Source organism: Condylostylus longicornis, unplaced genomic scaffold (assembly GCF_029603195.1).
Source record: "Condylostylus longicornis isolate FDR11 unplaced genomic scaffold, ASM2960319v2 ptg000055l, whole genome shotgun sequence".
Classification (NCBI taxonomy): domain Eukaryota; kingdom Metazoa; phylum Arthropoda; class Insecta; order Diptera; family Dolichopodidae; genus Condylostylus; species Condylostylus longicornis.
The window spans coordinates 4,949,422-4,973,651 of NW_026578024.1; the positions used below are offsets into that span (position 1 = coordinate 4,949,422).

At 23.8% G+C, this 24,230-nt stretch overlaps 1 protein-coding gene across 1 annotated transcript; it reads left to right on the forward strand.

Moving 5' to 3' along the window:
- Positions 1 to 2,024: 2,024 nt before the first annotated feature.
- On the forward strand, positions 2,025 to 24,157 carry LOC129611868 (uncharacterized). Its single transcript, XM_055525272.1, has 6 exons — positions 2,025 to 2,253; positions 4,884 to 5,425; positions 20,187 to 20,340; positions 20,444 to 20,652; positions 21,101 to 21,484; positions 22,732 to 24,157. Exons 2-6 carry the CDS (start codon positions 5,386 to 5,388, stop codon positions 22,842 to 22,844), a joined length of 900 nt encoding a protein of 299 aa, XP_055381247.1. The 5' UTR covers positions 2,025 to 2,253; positions 4,884 to 5,385; the 3' UTR covers positions 22,845 to 24,157.
- The last annotated feature ends 73 nt before the right edge of the window (positions 24,158 to 24,230 follow it).

Consider the following 24,230-nt stretch of genomic DNA (forward strand, 5'->3'; position numbering starts at 1 on the left):
TGAAAAGCTTTTAAAAAAATATCATTTGCAATTTATGCAATTTAAAATAAAATTTTCTATTGGAACTTACAGCATTGATTCAGTTTATGGCATTTTAAAAACTATGACCTGGTCAAATTCTATTAAAAGTAAATATTTAGGTCCTTATGAGCACTTATATACTTGTATAGATTGTAAATGAAAATATGTGTTCGGTTTATGGAATTCGGAAAATTTGTAGAGAAAATAAGCACAATACATGAAGAATAGAAAGCAACGTCCTAGTAACTGAATGTTATGTAATGATGCTGAATATAGAAGTACAAAATCTTCTGGAATCATTAAGTACGGTTATTCCAATTGTAACCCGTTATTCCAATAAATCAGTTGATTCAACAGCGTATAGTCAAAATCAGTTAACTCAGCAGCGTGTGTTCAGTGTCGTTTATAATTTAAAAAGGTTCCTGTTTGCTTAATTTGGGGGTCAAATATGTATGATATTACCCCGTATTGAGTTATGATGCCTAATTGCAGCTCTTTAATATTAACTTAAAATTTAATATTGTAATTTCTAATAAATATTAGCCGATATGTCACAGTATATAGCATATTTTTTCAAGAGTAATAAGTGTTTTAGCAAATTTATAAAGAATAAATGAGTATAACACATACATTGCAATATTTGCAAATGTCATATGGTGTAAACTTTGTCATTTTAAGAATTCAATTGCAAAATTTAAGTGAATACATAAAAAAATTTATTTAAAAAGTACTTTAAAATTACGTCACTATAAAAATTATTTGACATAAAAGAGAAAATATTTTAAAAGTAAGAGAAATTCAATGAAATTTTAGTGGAAAAAAAATGTGAGAACAGTTTTTCTTTTTATCAATGCATATTTTTATTTGAGAGCAAAAATGTTCATTTTTACAGAATTGAGAGATTTTTTTGGTTTAAGTGATGTAAATGTACTGTACAATAATGAAAAAATCATTGTGTATAATGAAATTGTTAAGCAGTTGGATTTTTCTGTAAATCTATACAAATACAGATGAGAAGTTCTGTTATTTTACATGCCATACTTTACAGAAATTTCATCTTCTCTTTCATTTTAATTTTTTCGGTATAGTTCTCTTAATCTCAATACTGAGTAATCTGCAAGAAAATTTTCTGCTTATTTTTATATGAGTACACTGTACTAGAATACAAATATTCTAGCATATTATATTTTAGCAGATACACATTGTTTAAAAAGAGAACAACATTTTTATCATCTCTTTAAAAATAGTATAATGTTAGATTGAGTGTTGAATAAATACTGTGTACATGAACGTGACATTGATAATAATTTCTGTTCAAATTTAGAGATGCTATATAAGAAAAGTTTTCTTTATACAGAATATCGAGGACACTGTAATAGTTTTATTTTCTTGTTTTTCTTTTTTTTTTGTTTCTGAGCTGAGATAATGATTGAGAAGAACAAAAAAAAAATCATCACACGACGGCACAGATATAATATGAAAATGGGAAAGGTAAGGTAATGAAAAAATATTGTATAGTGAGTTTATTTTTTATTTCGCGTACATTTTTCGGTCGGTATACAGTTTCTCTGCATATATTTTTATAATAATAAAAATTGTTTTACATTTTATGTACTCTAACGAATAATTTCTCTTTTGTGTTCGTCGATTCGAGAGGAAATTGAAAACACTTGACTGGACCAATTTTCTAATTGCTATTGTTGTTTTTTTTTTCTGTTTTTTTTTTTGCTTTTATTTTTCGTTGGAATATTTTGCTGTTCATGGAGTATCAGTTATCCTTTTTTCGGATTCTGTTCTATAAAGAAAAATGTTATCAGAAAAACTGTTTTATATTTTTATTGTTTTTTTGTTTGTGTAGTCTTGTATATTTTCGTACTAAGGGAATATGTATAGAGTTCTGAATTGAATTGGGTAAAATGTAAGCGAACGAAAGAAGATTTTCGTGTGGAAGAATTTTTTTTTTTTTCAGTTAATCTGTAGAATTCATTCAGTGAAGATGTGTATCGATAAATATTACAATTTTAATTTTTTATTTTTTATTATTTTTATATAAATTTTTTTTTCAAGCATCATTTCTGTTAATCCATTTATTTTTGAATTAAAGGCAATATAGTGTCGTTTAAAATTTTGTTTTTTTACTATAACAAGGACGAAAAATAATTAATAAATATTTGAATAATTTAATTGTGTAAAAAAATGTGTGTAACAATTAATAAATAAAATAATTTAAATGTAAGTTTATTAAGGATTCGGAAATGGCATTATAAAAATAGTTTTGGAATTTTATATTTTATTAAAAATATGAATGAAATTTGATGAAACTAAAACAACAGATGCAAAATTAACGTTTGTAAAAATATTAACAATTTTTTTTATATTTTTGTTTTATATTTCTTGTGTATTAAAACAATTACTTTAAGGATTAATAAATGGAAAATATTCTCTTCTCATAAAATTTCAAAATAAATATTAATGTTTTATTAGAGTACATGTTTATTAGGTACTATAAATAAAATTAAAAGCTGGTGATTAGAGGTTTCTTAAGAACTCCTTCGTTTTCATCTTAATATTTGATTTTTAGTTGAAAATCTTAATATTTTTTTTAAATTAAATTTTTAACTTTTATTTCATAAAAATTATATTATTTATGATTTTCTTATAAATTCCGCCACACCCATACATATATATTATGTATATATTAAATGTAATGAAAAAAAGGGAACAAAAGTATAAAATGAAAGAAAACATTAAAATCTTATTTATATGTAAATATTAAATGAAAATAAATTTAAATGAAATATTTGAAAAATTTGCTATATATAAAAAGTTTTTGAAAAAAATTTCCTTAAATTTTATAATATTACATTACATGTACAATATATGTATATATATATATCCCTAGAAATGAATTTATACAAATATACAAAATATTTTGTATTATATTCTTTTGTGAATTAGATATCTTATTACATTTTTAATAAAATATTGTATATGTTAGTATATATAACATGTAAATATTTTATATAATATAAAAATGAAATAAAGATAGCAAATAAATGTTACAATTTAAAGTAATCCACAATGTATATATACAAGAATTTATAATATATATATATATATGTATAGGTATATATATAAACCTATAAAAATGACATTAAGACTTTAAAGAATATATAAAAGAAAAGAAACAATGGAAATATTTAACATTTATGATGAAAAATATTTAGGAGATCCTTAAAATAAGTTCAAAAAGTAAATTTTTTAAAATAAAAGTATATATATATATGTATATTATGTATGTATATGTATAAAATTAGAGAATTTAAAATGTCATTTAAAGGAGGAAGTGAATAAAGCAGAAAAATATTTATATGGAGTATACTTGGTAATAATTTCTATTATTAAATTTTTATATTAAATTTTTTTTAGATCCCCACTGTTTTCTTTCTTTATCTAGTATAGGCTTAAATTCATATTTCCATAGCATATTACGAAAATTTGACAAATTTCTTATCATATTTCGAATTTACAAACAAAATATTTCAGTACCAAAATCTTGTTTTTCAATATAAAATCATTAATTTTTCCGATTTTTCCGAATACAATTTTCAAAAGGTTTCTTTAACTTTGTTACATAAAGATAAATTCCATAATAATAGCAATTTTATCTTTTTGAAATTAAAATAGAAAATTTCATTTAAATTCATATTAAATTTGTTGAAAAATTCTTTGAAATTTTTTAAAGTAAAATTTAAATTAAATAATGAAATTATTTTCATTCATTTTTTTCTTTCTACAATTTAAACTGTTTTATACATAATTTAATATTATACATCAACAATATCAATATAGTATTACATACCTATTATATACTTACATATTACATGCATTTTTATATGAATAAATGATTTTTTTTCTTCTTTTTCTTTAATATTGTCTAGTTGAGATTTACTATGATATTATAAAGAATTTTATTTTAACTATGGTATGTAAAAAAGAAAAGAGAGAAAAAAAAACTAGAAATTATATTATAAATTTAAAATAAGTACAAGTATGTATAATGTATGTGAATGTATACATATAGCTTATAAAATTATTACGTACATTATGTATACATAGAATATATATAATTGTATTTAAATAATCCATAATATAGTATGTGTATGTAATATTATTCTGGATATTATAAGAATTTCAAATAGACTCGTTTCTAGTTTTGCTTTTATAGAGCACATATAGGAAATACTCTTTAAATATAGCACATTCATATATATGCTATATTAAGAAATTTGTAAGCTAAAACCACAAAAAAAAAAAAAATGAAAAAAAAAATTATTTTTCACAAATTTCTTGTAAAATAGACACTCTCTTTTATTTATATATATATATACAGATATAAATTTTATAAAAATGTGATTTAAAATATTGTTGATAGAGATAAGTATAAAAATAATATATAGGGCACAAGTATAATATGTATAAAAATATATATAATAAATGAAAATAGAAAAAAAAACGAAATTCAAAATTGGAACTTTAAGTAATAAAATTTGCAATAAATATTTTATTAGAAGAGAATTTTATAATAATGAAAACCATTTATACAAGCATATCCTTATATATAAGGATATTGAATATTTTTTTTAAAACGAAAATTTTTATTATTTTAAATCGAAATGAAAAACAAAGAGAAAGTATTATCCATTGAATATGTCCATTACAATTTTCTATTTTAGTTGCTGTAATAGAAAAGATTTTTAAAATAGAATTCATTTTTTATTTAAATCGAAAAATTGAATAAATAATTTTCATTTCCGAAAGTTTCAATATTTTTGAAAGATTCTTCTTATTTATTCTTACAGGTATTTTAAAAAAAGACTAATATTTTCTTTTTAAAATACAAAAAAAAAATTACAAAACAATCTACATTCTATGCCATTCATATGTACTTTTAATACGAGAAAAAATTTTTTCACATATACTTTGAAAAAATATTAATAATAGTGTTATGTGTATAACTATAAATATAGAATTTTCAATTTAAAATAAATATAAAAATTATTGAAATGTAAATTTAATTTTTAATATTTACAATTCTCATAAGTAATTACAAAATACAAAAAAATAATTCCAGGAAAAGAGTAGAACAATGAGAGACTTTGCGTATGTATATGTGCGTTTTAATATAAAACAAAATTAAATTACAGTGTAATGAGAATTTAATTTAAAAACAATATAAAAAAAATAAATTAAAAATTAAAATGAATGAATTATTTAAAATTTTTATTTAAATATATTAATCATGCATTTATAATATTATTAATATAATATATAATTAAAAAAAAAATATAATAAATAGTAATAATGAATTTATGGATTTATGTCTATTTAACAGCACTATTAGGTATGTATTCATACTCAGTATTTTTCATTTATACATTATGTACATAAAAATATTTTATTTTATAATAAATGACGACAGGACCTAAGTAACATTTTAATTTTCTCGAGAATAAACATTAATAATTATTCAGCTCTTTATATTCGAAATTTCATCTTTTAAAAATTATAAAATGAAGAGAAGACTAATAGACAAAAGAGGAGTTTTACAGGTGAAAGAAGAGTGAATTGACTCCCATTTCATTTATTAGTCCTGTATTAATTAAGCAAACGAAAATATTCGCAAATTTTCAAGGCCTAAAAGCTTTAAATAGAAATTATTTTGTAAAGCGTAAATCAAAGTAAGATAAAAGACCAAGAACTTTACGATAGATAAAAGTTTGCAATTGTAACACTAAAATGAGCTAAATAATAAAAGCAACTGATCTTTTTTCATTTGTAATATAAACTTTCTTAAATATTTTATTTGTAGATTTTTAGATTTGCATAACCGCGATAACAAAGCACCGCGAACGAGCATAAGGATCTATTATGCGAGGCAATCAATACCTTCTCTGAGTGCAAGGTATTCCATACAACACCCGATTGAGATTTATCTTCCTGATGAACTCGACCACTTCGTGAGACCGTAAGTCCGCGCTGTGAGAGCAAAACCTTCTATTAGTTCGCTTCTTCTGCGAGCGAAAACAAATTTTCATAGAAGGTGTACTGAAGTCTCCTCATATAAAATGATATAAATCGAGTGATATCATGACTCGTTATTGGTTACTGTGGGATGTTGGGGTAAAAGTCAATGGATAATTCAACGTGCTGATTAAGAAAGGATGAGCACACTTTTTCTTGGACCGGAGCCTTTTGGCTCAAATAAAATCCTGGTGCAGCTCAAGAAAATAATTCAGAAGCGAAGGTCAAAAATGTATTGAATCCATCCAGGACTGTAAAAACCTGAAGAGCTTCTGGGCGATTATCACCAGACATGGAGATTCTGCTACGGTACATGGAGATTTCGTGTGGAAGAGGAACAGACTTCGATGCAACTTCCGCTGAAATGTCGAGGCTTAATAAAAAGGAGAAGAAAATATTTGGGCGGTTTCGTATCAGGGGAAAAGGAGCTCCGGGGCATTCGTCTCTGGGAAAATGAAAGCTCCTTCGCTATTTGTTGATAACAAGTGTCAGGCCGTTAGAAGATAATCAAGTTTCGTGATAACATTGTACTATAAAAATCATGCCTAATACTTAGTCAACGGTATAATAGATACTATCGTAGTGTGTTATTGTTCTCTGTCACTCAAATATCGCAAATCTACAATCTACAATAATTCTAAACAATATTAAAAAATGGATTAATAAATGAATTCTCTAAATTTTGCTTTAAATCCAGACTAAAGATTGATCTACTTGTAGGTTCCGGAATACGTTCCATCAATATGTTTTTAAAAAAAAACTGTTATTTATCGTTTTATAATTATGAATTTGAATTAATTTATTTCTCTTGTTCCCTTACTTTATTTTATAGCTACTTTTTGTTAATTACTTTAAAAAATGTTATATAATACTGCTTGTGTATATTTTTGAGAATATTAATTAAATTAAATGTTAAATATGTTTTCATAATATTACTATACATTCTGATATAATTGTGTACATGCATACATGCATTATAAAATAGTTTCTAATATGATTATTATTTTATGTCTATGTTGTAATATAGTAAATAATTTTCTAATAATATAATAAAATAACAAAAATTTATGTTAAAAGATTTATTACAATAATTTTAAAAATAATATTATTGTAATTGAACATTTTATTTCTGTAATTATATTTACATGTGTATCTAAGCATTATAAATCAAAGTACATAAATAGTAACAGCATACTCGTATAACAAATTGTACTATTATGTACCTAGATTTTAATGTATAGAATAATTAGGAAATTTTTTGATAAATAATTATTATGTATTATGTAAAATAATAATTAATTTCCTATAAAATTGTATTGAAAGGGATAACATAATTCGATTATATGTGTATGTATGTATGTATACATGTATGAACAATTAAAATTTTAATGATACGCATTAGTTAAAATATAAATGAAAAAAAAATTATTTTATTTAAATAAATTGACTGTAAAATGGAGGTAATAGGGTCTTTAAAAGTATTGAATAGAGATTATGACTGTATACACTTTCGAACTAGAAATTCAAGGCAAATTAAACTAGAAATCACGTTATATGTTCAGTGTAGAAAACTTACAACTTTAACTCTTCGTAAAAATTATTTCGTCTTTTGAAACAAGCGTATGAATTCGTAAACATAGTTTAGAGCGTAATTTAATTCAACCACTTAGACTTTTTAGTGTGGTTCGAATTTTTTTTTTAAATTTTTGGCATATGTTACTTGCGTAGCTGTAATAATCAGTTTTATAGAAATCTTTTAAATTTTGAGGCTTGATATTTAAAACATAACGTGGGAAATCTTAGTCCAGCAAATAAAACGTTCACTAAAAATGTAAAGAAATTATAAAAAAGATGTTGTTTAAGAAATAGTCGTAATAAATTCGTCCTAAAATTTACTAGTAAATGAAAATTCCAAAATTTTCTAGCATAAGAGTACAACGCTTTGTTAATAAAGCCAGGATACAGTAAACATAATAAAGCACGTACTTAGCAGGAAAAGCCAGTTTAATACGAAAAATAAAATGAAGTTTTAAAAATTTATTTTTCGTTCAACAGCCTCTAATATGCTTATTTCTTTTTATCAGAATCCGAACAACACAATATTTTTATTTGAAATTTATTAAATTTTTAAAATTTGGAGCTGAACTATAACCAAAAGAACTATTAAAACATGCTAAATTACTATTAATGTGAGAAAAACGAATTACAAAATTATACTGTGAATCATATAAGCCCCGTAAGATATGCAATTTTTAATTTGTTACAGAACATTTATTTAAAATTTCTATAAAATTCATTGGGAATCGTTAGGTTTTGGATATTTTTAAAAGATGTGGAAATACTAATTTCTAAAACGAATTTTAATATATGTAAACGGTGCACTATTACTCCGGTTTTAAAAATCCACAAATCTACAAAAAAACATATGGAACAATAAAAAATTGAAAAAAATAATATACCGTTGATCCAGTATACAACTCGATATTTGGGCTTAATATTTCGGAGTTGTTTTATTCTACCTGTAGTAATTTCATTTTAATGGAGAAACTTTCGTTGCTCTACTCTTTAAATAAGGAAATTGAAGTACCCGAAAATGATAACACATTAAAACAAAATCTAATTCCAACTTACTTTCACAACTATATTGGAAGTCGTTCATATGATGATTGCATCATATCTGATTATATAAATTTTCAAAGTTATTATACAACATCCTAAAATGAATGAAATATATATTTGTAAATTGTCACTCCTTTTAACAGTACATTTTTATAACAATTTCCTGATTGTTATAAAATATATAGAACAAATATTACAAAATACTAAATTTTAGTATTTCCGGTTATACTTTCATAATATTATGTAATTTTCTGTATTGACAATATTTTTTACATCAATGAGCACAAATACATTTTTATTACACCATTTATGTTGTTATGATTATCGTGTGAACCTACTATACACTGATAAAAATTTCCGATCATACTGGGTTATGTTGAATTGTTAAATTTTATTTTATGTTTGTATTTATAAGGTGATGTATATGTATACAGTACATGTATATATATATTTATAACCTTTTATAAACTCATGATTTGTCTATGCATACATAAAAAATAATTCCCTTTTTTTAAGTAGAAATTACAACATAATTTGTTTTGTAGGATGCAACATTTATTTTTATAGTCGCAAGCTTTATAACGAAGATTTTATTTCACAAAATTTAAGGATGAGTTTTGTACTAAATAAATGAATAAATAAGTTCGTTCAATAAATTTAAATTATGCTTGCTTATACATATATAATTTTGAACGGGTTTTGTATATAATTAAATAATAATGTTTATTTTAAATATATTAAGCCTGATAAATTAAAATTAATTAAGAGTATTTATTACAAATCTAATAAAATTTTATTTACAAGTACAGATGTAGGAATCTTTAAAATCATATGGCAATGATAAGTGCTCAATATTATTTTGAAGCGGAACAATTCTTAAATTAATAATTATTGAATTTTTATAAATATTTTGTATAATAACCTTTGGTATTCCTTTAAATTAATGAAAATATAATAAAGAAATCCTTTGAATTCATTAGAAGAACTCATTAAAATGCAATAAAATAATTTTCTTGTTATGATCTTTGAAATTCCTAAGATATAATATACACCTAGACCTACAGTATATAGATTTTTCACTAGTGACATTTTAATACAATTTATATTTAATATGATTTAGTGTATTAAGAAAAGTGTAGTATTTAATAACATGGACGTATAAGAACCACACAATTTAATAACCTAAATGTAAAATATACGGTCAAGGGAAACTCATATGTTCAAGAAACATCTCGCTCATATGTACCTTTTTGGAGTATAATTCAATTTTAGTATTAATTCAATCTTGTAGATGCAAAATATTCTTATAATTAAAATGCAAAAGAACTCTTAAAACAGAACATGCTATTGGTAACAAAGTCAACAAAAAACTTCAAAAAATTAATTGCGGTTTAGAGCCTTTTAGAAAGTCCTGTGACAGTGTTGTTGGAAATGCAAAATACTTTCTGGAACCGCACAGTTCTTAAAGACAGTTTATATAGTTTCGAAGATATTACTACTGTCCATAGTTATAGCCCTTCACTGGTATGGGATTTGATCTTACATTATTTATACTACCAAAGCAACGTAATCTTCTATCTGGTAACAGAACCTAAACTTCAGGTGATTTAGCTTATTAATTCTAAAGGAGAAATATAAAAACAGAAACCCGTTACAATAGCTTAATAAGGAAATTTGGATCGGAATAAAACGAATGAAGTTGCCTTAAGTAAAGTATTTGACATAGCCCGAATGTTTTGAATATTGATTTTTACAATAAGCACATATTCCGTTTAAATATTTAAATTTTCCAATATAATAACAAAATTCTTTAAAAATATAAAATGTAAAAAAATTTTTTTGTATTTCTTTAAAATAAATTCTAAATTTTATTTAAATACACCTGTGTATATTGAGAAATTGACATTTAAAACATGGTACAATTGCCAAATTTTAAATAAAAAAAAAAAACATGAATTTATTTTAACATCCTTGTGGCATTAAAACAATATTTTTTTTTGTTATTTTAAATAAATATTTTCTAATGTCATTTAAAATTAAATGTTAGCAAATATTAAATTAGTCTACATTTCCTGTATTGAAATGTAGGTGTAGTGGAAATGATGCTGTTGTAAAATTTTTTTTATTTGTTTTCTTTTTTTAGAATTTTTTGAATTTGCGGTTTTTTTACATTTTTTATTATCCTGCGTATTTTAAGACCTTGACATTTAAATTATTCTAAAATCTATTAAATTGAATGTAGGTACATGTGAATATCTCAGTTGATTAGCGTTTAACAAAGAAAAGGCTGAATCTAAATATTTTTTTGTTAAAATAAAAGAAAAAATAGAAACAAAAAAAAGGATAAAACCAAAATTATTTTTATATACACAAGTCCATTTGAAAAAACCATAGAGAAAAAAATTTTTATATATAAGTCTTACTCCCTTTTTGCATTTTGTCGCGTCGATTACGCGTCGTTATAGCTATAAAACGTCAAATCCAATAAAAAGCTTCATTTATTCTTTATTTTATTTTCATATGTTGTTGCTGTTTTTCGTTTTGTCGTACTCATTTTGATTCTTTTTTGTATTTTTTCTCTGTAAATATTTTTAAAAACATAAAAACTGATAATAATTTAGAAAAAAAAAAGGACATTTTTATCTGCAGGATATACTTTATTTTATTACATAGAAGAATGAAACGAAAAAAAAAAATAAAAATTTTTGCCATATATTTTTTTTTTTATTTAAACTTTTGATAAATTTAAGTAGTATTTTTAACGAGTTTTTAAATTGGAAATTTATATATAGATTTGAGTAAATGGGTTTAATGACATGATAAAATTAGCTGATGGAAACGAATAAAAATAGTCTAATGTACTTATAAAATATGTGTGTATATTTGTGTGTATGGAGAATTTTTAATGTTTTTTAATATTCTTAAATTCGTTATGTAATACTGTGTGGGTAAAATAATTTTAAAGTAGAATAACAAGAAGCATAATATGAAATGCAAAATAATTTATTGAGGGCAATAATCTAAATCCAAATGGGTAAACAACATCGAGATCAATTTAAAGCATATACAGAAAATTCTTATATCTAAATTACAAAATCTCAGTTGTATTATTGGCAATAAAGGCGAAAATTTGTATAGTCTCTTGTGTACACTCTTTATTTCCGGGTGCTTGTAAGTGTTTTTATTTTAAGTACGTTAACTATTCGATTTGTAATTTACATCTTTAATTCAATGTGTTGTATGTTAGCAAAATGTTAAGATCATGCTTTATTAATGAATTAGAACTATGATTGCTGGTAATTAATAGAAAATTAGAATGCAGATTAGAATGCTGAGTGAGAATCGCAGACAATCGTAATATCACCTGGATATTACCATAACAGCAAATAGCGAAATGATATGCTTCTAATTAGAAGACCACTTGGATTTTGGACTGTGTTAACTGCCTGACTAATGAATTTCAAAATATCTATGTGAAAAATGTTGTGTTATACAATTATAACTCTTATATATTCTGATTTCTTAAATAGTAACTTATATATAAGAATAAGAAATAACAATTTTTGTATTGTAGATATTCTTACTCTCTGCAAATATTCCTTCACCTTAAATTCCTTGAATTTTATTCTAATATCATAAATTAACCGTGTAAATCTGAATAAAAATCTAATACGACAAAATAGCTTTAATTTTGTATTCGTAGAGCATAAAAAATCATTTTTCTACAAAATATTCAAAAAAAATAACAAAAAGAAATCAAAACAGAACAAGGAAAATTCAAAATACATGTTTCGCATTTATATAACAATATGAACAAGATGTTCTATTCTGGCATCCGAAATCACGGGCTAGGAAAATAAAGTTATGAATATAGAAGAGCAAATAACATGTTTAAAGTGGTTGAAAAATGTGTTCTTTAAAGTTTTGGTGGAAGCAAAATTTCGTTTGGTTTACAGTGAAAACTTTAATTTTAAATAAATTCTTTTTCATCTACTAGTTTTTCAATTCAGTCATTTTAGATTGAAACCAGAAATGGGAAATAATTTTAAGTAATTGATAATTGCACTATATCAGAGAGTGTAACGCCTCTTTTAGCCATTAAGAATTTTAATAAATTATATAATAACTTTAAAATTTTTTATTCACTTATGAGAAATTGTTACGAAACTGTCATTGAATTCAACTTTTGTGTTGTTTTAAACAGAGAATCGGTTGAGAGAAATTTGAAAATGGAATTGCAAAAAATTAATCTTCATATTTTACATAAAGAATTTTGTTTTCCACTTCAAGCAATAATATTGAGAACTTACTTACATGAAAGTAAAATTCAAAATTCACTATATAAGAGAGTGCAACTGTAAGAGAATAAAATCAACTAAAGAACATTTAAAATTCTTATTGTGACTATTATAGTTAAAGCAACATCTAAGTGTTTCATTTACTGTTATGTACCTAAAAGAAAAAAACTTATTATGGAACTTATTTAATAAGCTTTAAAGGAAGTTTTGAAGCGAATATTTCTTTTAATCGTGTTAAGCAAATTTGAGTTACTTTAGCTGTTTAAAATTGGATACGGAATTTTTAATATTGGCATGTGCTATTGGAATTGGAGTACCTTTAGTTTTATTTTACAAGAATGTGATAGCATTATAGTTAGTATGTGAACGTGTTTTAGCGTAAAATTGTCAAAAATACTTGGAAACAATTCTTGCTAAGCAATAATATAGTTAATAATATTTTTAACCGATCCCAGGTATTGGAATTATTTCCAATATTATCTCGTATACAGTATCAAAGAAAATTTAAAAAAAATACTGAAAAATATTTATAAATATCTAGATATGAAACAACGAATCGAACAAAAAATTTTCCTTTATCTGTATTCACATCACTTCCTCATTCTCATAGATTTGCTTTTACCTATATACAACATACATATATACTGGGTGTATATATTTGTTCATGTACTTATTATGTTTTTAAGGAATAAAGGTAGCAGCTATCTGCAAAAAAAAATTTTTTTCACTTCTTTCCTTAATTTGTGTCTGATGATTTCCATGTTTTACCGTTATATTATATATGTATTTGTATATCAATGAGCCTGTCATTATTCGAAATACCGATTGAAAACCAAACCACGTCCTTTTTAAATTTCTTATACACTGAAAACACAAAAAATAATAAAAAAAAGAAAATTATATAGGTAAAATAAAAAAAAAAAAATAAAATATGTAAAATAAGTGAGTCTACGATTCTGACTAAATAACTGTAAAAAATAAAAACAAAAATAGTTGAAAAATAATAGGGGAGAAAATACAATGCCTATATACCTATACACTTGTATTTTGGTTACCTATTTTTGTATGAATGTGTGTGTATTGTACCCAGAAAAATAATTCCAAAAAAAAAGAAGAAGAATAGGGAGAAAAATATCACTAACAATCACTATAAAATAGTATTGGAAGAATATATCGGTAGACATAAGTATAGATCTACTCCCATCGAGGGAACATATTTACAAATTAATATGCTCAACGATACATGGCTCTATATCTATACAGAAATTGGAGTGTTTACGTTTGATTGATGTTTTTGTAAAATATTGCATATAGCTTTATCGTACTATACATAACATATATGGGGGAAATAGGGTATACACAGAATTGAAATTATTCTGAATTCAAATTATTCAGATATAGTATTGTGAATGATATAGGGGAGATTGGTTGGGAATTAAGTGTATGATGATAGTAAGTTACAATACATTTGAGAATGCTTGTAAGCAGGGATTTTGACCTAATAATTTGGAACAAGAAAAAATGAGGAAAATAGCATAAAATATATCATTGAACGTTTATTATGCGGATTTTTTTTTATGCTTTTCTGTTTAAGGTTATTGGTGTTTAAGAAATAAGAAGAAGAAAATGTGAAAATAAGAAAATAAAATGGTATTAAATTTTTCCCTGAATTCGGTAAGGTGAAAAGCAGCTGTGTTACATATATGTTAGGATTTTATACTTTGACTTACATACATAATAATATTGAAGAATTATGAAAGAATTTAAAATTTTGTTTTTCTATTTTTTGAAAAATTTTGGTTTTTTTTTTCGAAAAATTATTGGAAAATAAAGGAAATATATTAATGGAGCATAAAATAACCGCTATGTATACATATATGCCTAGAATTTTATACTCAACATGATTGATTATTTAAAGAGTCGTATTTGTAAATTGTACACACAAGTTTACATATACGTATATCAATACGTTAGACATCACATATAGAAAATGTAAAGAAAGTATGAGAATCAGGTGTATAGAATCTCAAAATTTTGTATAATAAAATGAAGTTTAATAAAATTACAGAGCGTGTAACCTTTTATATTATATAAAACCTACACACAAATAGCATGTTCATCAAATACAACATCGAATTATTGTATATAAGGAATAACCATTCAATATATTATATTTTGTAGATTTTATATTGATATTACGGGTCATTTTACATATGGTATAGATATTGGTATTTATAACTTTTTATGGCTTTATTATTAAAAGTTTGAATTTTTATTCATATCATGTGCACCTCTCTATAAACGACTATAAACATTATAAATATGTATGTATATAGTGATGGTCTTTTGAATTATTGAAAATTTGTGGGCGGAAATAGAACAAAAAAAAAAACAAAAATATTAAATTTTAAGATTGAATTTTCCTTAAAGAGGATGTTAAATTCTTTATTGTAGATTAAAAATGTAAAGAAAATCGATAAGAAATGAAAATTAAAGGGAAAACCTTTTAACACTTTTTAAAGTAATTTTAAATAAAAATTTTGAAAAGAGATGCCATCGATATTGTCAAATATTATTATGTAATATTTGTGTTTTCTCTTGATAAATATTCACTTGTAAATCTTATTTTAATTGAAGAATTTTAAAATTTGTGAATTTCAATTGGTTGAAATCAGAGCTTGGCTTTCAATATTTTGTATGTAAACTTTAGCTTTTATTTTTGGGGTTTTATTAAATTTTTTAAATATTCTTGCAGAAATATTGGAATACGATACAAAATGTTCCAATAAAGATTCTGATTACAAAATAATGATTTTTGAAGATTTGGTCTTTCCGGTTCTATATTGTGAATTATTATAAATATGCTTAGCAAATTTTGAATTTTATTCTCTTTAATTAAAATTTCTAAATGTGTTTTGATACGGCATCTAAAATACAATGGGTAAATCTCCAAGTATCTAAATAAATGCATTTTCAAAAAATTTAACAATACATATTTGCTTTAAAAAACAGAAAGCCAAAACTATAAATTTTAAATCAAACAGAAATTGAAAGCTCTAAACTTTCTTGTTTGCAAAACATGGCAATGTAGCTTGAAATTTTTCGCTATATTGTATTTAACTGGATGTCTAAACATTAAAATTATATTTTAGATTTCGAGTATATACACTGTATAAATTATGAATTTTAGTAAATTACATTTTCTCTTTAATGCAAGCTTTTTCCATCAATAAATCTCAATTAAATTTCTAGTCTACATGCATGTAATATTTCTTTTCTTAATAATTTTTATTCTACCCTAAATCTAAATCTACAAAATTTTTATATATAAAAATGGTATATGTATATATATGTACATATAAAATGAAAAAATAATTGTAATTTACGTGATATAGTCAAGAATCAACCCCAGCTGATGAAATTAGTTTACATGGAAGTAGTATAACATAAATATGAAAGAACTTATCCAATTATTATTGATAAATTTTAAATTGTAATTGGAAAATTCTTGCGTTCTATACACTGGTTTAGTGTTCCTCTTCTTTTTATTCTGTTAAGGATATTGTTTGGAGAAGTGATAAGAACTGTTTTTTCCCCAAACAACGTAGTACATAATTCAGAAGTTTTGTATTATAATTGGATTAGTCTATGGCCCCAGTATTAAAATTTTACAGAGAAAAGCATTAACAATGATTCCTATTTAATTTTTTTTTTTTGTATATATCTACCTATTAGTAATTGTTGGCATATGTGTTAGAGGTTTTTGAGTTTGCAGATAGTAGATCCGTTTTGTTTTGCCATATATATTTAAATGAAAAGCAGGCATTGCTGTCATTAATTTACATTAAAAATAAGAAATATTTTATCTTGATTCGAATGTAATCAATGTTACTGAAAAACTTACCGAGCTCAACTTGCACACATGAATTTTTACTTCTGAAATTTTCACTAGTTTGGTTATTTTAAAATTTTATGAATAAAAATTCTTTATGAGTGTTTTCTTCAATTTAGCATTTTCCTTTACCCTTTTTGTTTTTCTTTTGTTAAATTTCCAATAGCAAGTTTTGTGTGTTTGTTTTTTATTGCTTCCAAATTCCTAAATGATTCATAAATATCAATAAAGTTGATTACAAAGAATACACTAGTAAAAACATTAGGTACAAAACTGACGTACAATATTACACACATATGTATGCAGAAATTTATAAAAATCTCTATACAAATATGAATGTATGTAATAATGTACACGTGTTGAAACATTAATACAGTTTAATATGAAAAGGGAAATCTGCAATTTCATTAGCTAAAATTGTATTTTCCATCACCATTCCAAAAGATAAATGGAGAGAAAAAAATAAAATAAAAATGGAAAAGGTAAAGGAGACAGCGATGATTTTATTTACTCATAAGTCTGGGATTTTTTTTTCCATTGTACAAATTTTCCTTTCTTTTATTTTTGTGACTGGATGGAGACAGTAATTTTCTGGATATATAACTTTCAACAACCTTATTTCCTATCCTTGGTAAAGCTAAATTTATTAGAACCGTAAGGTTATTAAATTGCCTTTAGTCCTTTGTCAACCCCTCATATATGTATGTATTATATAGAATTATATTATGTAGAAAGTGAAGTGATTGATGGTACCAAGAAAAAGAAAAAAAAAACAAGAAATTATAATAAATTTCTATTTTGAAAGAGTAAAAAGCAAACTATATAAAATGTGGGTAGATTAAGACAGTTATATGCCGGTACATAGTGGATCAAAAATTATTTCTAAATTTTTAAAAATCTTTTCTGTTGCCTTGAATATTTTATATACAATTTTTTTTTATAAAAATTTATATATTATTTATAGAATACATTAAAATATCATAATTTCGTCCTGAGGCAAAAAATTATGAAAAATCAATTTAATTGCAATAAAATAACCTTATTGTTGTACGGAAAACATTACAATTCTTCCCTAGTTTCAAAATATATCCATTAAATATGTATAGAAAATGAAATAAATTTGTTCATAATTAATCAAGTGCATCCATATGTACGAATTATCATTGACATCGATTTGTCCTCGAAAAATTTATTATGTGAAATGCCATTAAAAAGCATCTACAAAATATGCTATGAAATTTTATTTTATTTTCGCTTTAAAAATTCAATTTTTTTCTGTTTTTGAATATTTTTGCTTTAAAAATAATTTATGTAGAATATTTCTCGCAACTACACATTGTTAAGTATGTTAATTTAGCAATAATGTACGTTTCTTCATAAATTTTTGGGCTTTAATATGAAATTATTTAAATTCACTCGGGAATGAATTTAAAATGGAGCAGTATATTTAAAGTGTGTGTCTGTACATATAAAAATCGTTTCTGGAATTTTTAGGGTTTAAAACTGTATTCTAGATCTTTTAATGATTAATTATAATAAAATTGATTTTATTAATTGAACACTTAAACATTAATTTGAGTTCGAACTATTTTCAAGTAATATGGAATTGAGTTTATAAATGTGACACTATTTTTGGTAACCGGAATAAATGTCTGCAATGATTCCTCTTAATTACTCCCACAGTAACAGTAATAATGCAGTGGGAAGTGTTATAAACATTTAGATTGCTAAATAAAGCCTTAAATAATCTAAATATTTAAAACACGTGTAATATTTTAATATGAATATAAATCTGTTCGAGCATCTCTTAACTCACTGTACTTAGGGTACATATAGATTTTGCCACTTTGCTTCATTTTGTAAAAAAATAATTTTTTTTTTGCAATATTTTTAAAATAATTTTTTTCATATGTGCGTGCATATAAATATGTACATGTTTACACTTCATATTCTAAGTAAGTATTCGAGTAAGACTATACATTGTAAATAAATGTGTATGTGTTTACACATGTACGTACTTTCATTTATTATTATACCCTAAGGTCAAAAAAGAATATATTAAAATGGAGTGCAAATTAAATCTTCGGTTCATCTCATACCTATATCCGTTTTTTGTTTCCTTTTTCTTCTCGTTCTTCTTCTTCGAGCCCAACGTTTTTCTGACATTTAATTTCTTTTTTTTTAAATTTTGCTCTTTTTTACCAATTAAAGTGAAAATTTTGTAGACAGACATAAATTTACTTTTAATATTTTGAAGTTTTATAAATTATATACGGTTAGGGATGTACCAAGTATTTATTAGAATTAGAGTTGAAGACTGGTATGAAGAGATTAAAATTAAAATTAATATAAATTAAATAGCAAGATATTTGTGAAAATTTTGAGAGAAAGTGATTGTAAAAAATGTACGTATTTAATAACCTAGAGAAAGACTCTCTTTTTTACAAATTCTCTACTTTATGCCCTTACGAAGAGCATAACATTGCGACATACTTTTGTTTAATTCCAGTAACTCGGTTATTTTTGTTAGTAAAATAGAAATAAATAAATTCAAAGCGAAGATTCAACCTATTTCGCTATCATGGAAGTAAATTTGCGAAAAACCACTTGAAATATATGCCGAGGTTGAAGTATGAACATTATAGAAAAGTACTTAATACAGCCCTACTGCATTCCCAATCACACTCCCCAATGAGAGATGTAGAAAGAGAGGAATAAATTACAATATGTGCGAATAAAAAACTAATAACGTTTTTATTATTTAAACTGAAAAATATTAGTGGGTGTAGCAAATTTTTTTAAGTAATTATAATTTCCTAGATTTACAGACAATTTTTTATTAATAAGTTTATGGTATTTTTTATGACTTTGAATAGACTCTGTAATAAAGAGTGCAGAAGCTGTTTTGCACAATTTCAGTTATTTTCTAAAAATAATGTAGAATCAGTTTGCTGTCAATTCAAACGGTTGAATTTGGTATAGGGACTTTATAATCATGATTGCCATATCAATTGCATAATTTAAGCGTCAAGTTGTGTGAAAATTGATATGAAGATCTAGACTTTACATTACTGTGCGCTACGCAAATTAAAGATTGACATGAAAATTCAATAGTTATTCCACACTAATATTTTTAAAGTAATAAGGCATAAAGTGTTTAGGCCTGCTGACATATTCTTAAATTGTTGTGAATAAGTTTTCGGTTATTTGATTATTTATCAAGCTCACATATTAAGTTATAATTAAATTTTATTTTTTTCGTATAATTACAGGGTGTTGCTATGTTTCACCACTATCAGTTACCCATATTGATGTTCCCGAAATTGTAGATTTTCGAGATCGTGTCACTTTATCGTGTAGCTTTAATATGGGTGGTCATAAATTAAATTCTGTAAAATGGTACAAAGATGAAGAAGAGTTCTTTAGGTATTTAAATTTCAAAAGACTAAAAATAAAATAATATGAAATTTTTTTAAATAAACGAAAAGAAAAAAAATTTTATTCATTCATTTTATTTTAATATATTTAGATATTCGCCTATGACACATCCAATATTCCTAACATTTCCAGTTGATGGGGTAACAACATCAAAAGAAGGGATTTTTTGTAATGAATTAACATGCAGTATTAATTTAAGTCAATTAAAGCGTAAATCATCTGGTACATATAGATGTGAAGTATCTGGTGATGCTCCAGAATTTAAATTAGCAACAAAGGCATCAAATATGACAGTAGCAGGTAAATATAGTAAACTGTGTAAATTTAATAGATGGACATTTTGTTGTCATATGCCCTCAAGTGTATTATACAATAATTCTATTTTCAATAGTGAAAATAAATTTTTGAAAGATTTTACTTATAATTTTGTGCATAAATCAATTTTGAAACGCGAATAATATTGAAAAGAGTTTTCTCATATTATGCATAAACTAATTTTACAAAAATTATTCTATCCCCAAGCTGTTATAGTTATGCATATATGTAATATACATGTTTTTCTGAAAATTACCTTCTATATTAATAATTTGAATCCTGGCAAAAAATCCTTTCATCGATGCTCCTTCATGTTAAAATAAAGATAATAAAACCTATTTGTATTATTCCCTATTTTAGAAATCACAAATATTATTCTAATTTAGTACTATTTAAATTTATGTTTTATTATAATTGCACATGTATTTTATAGCTCTACCACAACATGATCCATTAATAAGTGGTGTTAGTATTCAATATGAAGTTGATCAATATGTCATTGCAAATTGTACATCAGATTATTCATCACCTCCAGCGACACTATCATGGTATATAAATAATGAAAGAGTATTTCCAGAATGGATGCAACCACAACAAGAATCATCAATGGAAATGAATGAATTTTTAATGAAATCAAGAAGTTTGGTGCTAAATTTCTATTTAAATAGTCAAATATTTTATCATTCAGACGGCATATTAGAATTAAAATGTGTTGCTGAAATTGATGAAAATATGCGTAGAGAACGTATTGCAGCATCATATTTATTACCACAAAATGATTATTTAAATAATCAAAAATTATATTACAATAATAATTGTAAGTATCTTTATTTTTTTATTTTTAATTCGAAATCATTTTCAAATTTGAATTTTAAAAGATTTGAATCCAAAATTTAAGCTGTAGAAAAATCGTAATTTTGGTTTTCGCGAATCTTTTCAGATATTATGTTTAGCAAAAATACTCCATTTGGAGTTGAACAATTCCAATAATACTTGAAAAGAGTTCGGAACTGTAATTTTAAAAAAAATTACGATTTTGCAAAAAAGTTTCCAAAAAATAAGTGGAAATCTTTAATCTTATTTTTCTGACGCAATTTCCTAGACTTGAAAATTAGAGTTATTTGTTTTACTTAGAACGAAATTTAGGAATAAGGAAGATTGCGAATTTTTATGCACCTATCCTCTAAGTTTGGAGTCAATTTCACTTATCTATACTTTTGCTTTATAATTATTAATGAAATCATTTTTGAGTACAATAATTTATTCGATTTGCAACTACTCGAACCCTTGTTATACAAAAATATTTTCTGAAAATTTTCTAAATTCACACAAAATATTCCGCAAAGATTTTTAATATTCAAAATTGAAGCTTTAATTTTTTTATCAAATAATTAAGCAATATTTTAAATAATCGTGAACATTCCTAAAAAAGTGGTTACTAATTTTATTATCTAATTTTTTTCTCAGTGCATCTTTTATATTCTTGAACTTTTGCAATGAATGTTTTCTGTGCCCTATAACGTGTTTTCTTACACTATCTAACTAAATGATTAAATTTCAAGTCGTTGTAGAAATAGATGCCAAAAAAAAAAGAAAAATATTATTTTTCTTTTCTAGAAAGCTTTACAAATTATTTTTGTTTTAAGGCAATAGAAAAAATATAAATGATTTTTTATCTTAAAATCCTTAGAGCTTATAAGTGAATCCTTTTTAAAATAAAATAATTCAAGTATTCCCTTAAACATTTAAATGCCATCATCTTAAGATTTTTTGACCTTTGTCAAAGAGAACCAAAAAAAAAAAAACAAAATGAAAAAATTTATCCTTTTAAATTCTACTAAATACCAATTCATTTAAGAAAATTTGCAGGACATTATGAAAGGCTTAATTTCGTAATTCTTTACTTTTGTCCCTTCTTCATGATATTTTTATTATTCTAATTTTTTATTTTGATTGTGAATTTTTTTTTTTTTTTAAGAAATTTCTGAATTAATTTTTTAAATATTTTCTTTTTCACCATTTTATTTATTTTGTTTTTGTTGCTTTTCTCTTTTGTCTTTTCAGTGGGCAACAGAAGAAAAATGTTATCCTTTATATCACTGGCAATTATAGGATTAATATTTAACGGAATTTCGGATTGGTTTCTTAAAGTTAATTCAATAGATTTTTTAAGTTGATTTCATTTATAAACACAAAAAAAAAATAACAAATTTATGAATAAAAAAAATAAATTTTAGTTAGTTTATTTTTTATTGTTTTCGAAATAAGAGTAGAGAATTTTTTTTTCTAATTTTTGTTACATTTTAGTTTTTAAGGGATAAAATTAAATTACATTGAATTTTTTATAAAAATATGAAAAACAAGAAAAAAAATACAAAAATAACTGAAAGTATTGGCCATATAATTTCATTAGTAAGGGTTAATAGTGGAAAAACTTGATTTTTGACTCTTGAAATTAAGCGAAAGTTTTATATGAGAGCGGAAAATGCATAATATTATTCACATAATTTGATTTGTAGAGTGGAAATGTGTCTTTTTACTATACAACAACATTTTTCAGTGATAATGTTGAAAGTCGGATTGAGTTTTAGTCTAGTGTTTTAAATAAAAATTCTGACTATTTTTAGTTTATCGTGTGAGAATTTCGAAATATTTTTAATATTTCTCATCTTCTAAAGTGAGTCAACTTTTAGTTTTTATATATTCCCACTCACAATTTCTAAAAAACTAGAGATACATGAACGCTTGAAAAATGAGAATATTTCTCTTAATTGTACAACAATTGATGATGAAGCTCACTCTTATATTCTTTTCAGGGTGGCTCCGTGAATGTGAAATGTGTACTCAATAAAGTTAAATATTAATTATACATGTGAAAATTAAATTTTTTTGGGGCTTCTTTCAATTTTACAATTTTTAATACAAAAGAGCCGTAAATTTTAAATTAAAGAATACCTGATTGAATAAAAGCATTTTTACGAAAATAATCGCAAAGCCCGCTTTACCTTAATATAACAATTGAAATTATAACGCAATACTTAACAGTTAAAAAAAAAATATTAGAAAAACAAAATTTATTTTAAAAATAAAAAAATAATTGTAATAAGTGTAAATAAAAAATTCAAATTTATTTTTAAAATAAAAACTAAATTAGAAAAAAATATAAAAATTAAATTTATAATTTTGCAAAAAAAAAAGGAAAATAAAGAATTTGTAAATAAAAAAATTTAAACAAAATAGCGCAGAACGATAACATCAAAAACTACAAAATAAAGCAAAACACAAGAAACTATTCACAATGGCTGAGTCTCAAAAAAAAAAATAAAAAATTTTACCAGATATTTTTGAATATTAACAAAAATTACAACTTAAACTAAAAGAAAAAACAAGATAAAAGATAAAAAAATTATGCAAATTGTAAATAAACACTAAAAACAAAATATTAAAAATGAAGAAACCCAAAAATAAAGAGAGAAAACGGAGAAAGTAATAAATAATGTTAATAAAAATTTGAAAATAATTTTATTTTTAATTATTTGGACATTTATTTGGGGTATCTATAC

Excerpts from the sequence above, each read along its gene's own strand:
- LOC129611868 (XM_055525272.1), top strand. The coding sequence starts at position 5,386 with ATGAATTTATGGATTTATGTCTATTTAACAGCACTATTAG. Across the intron at positions 5,426-20,186 it reads CTATTTAACAGCACTATTAG|GGTGTTGCTATGTTTCACCA; the intron begins GTATGTATTCAT and ends GTATAATTACAG. Across the intron at positions 20,653-21,100 it reads ATCAAATATGACAGTAGCAG|CTCTACCACAACATGATCCA; the intron begins GTAAATATAGTA and ends TGTATTTTATAG.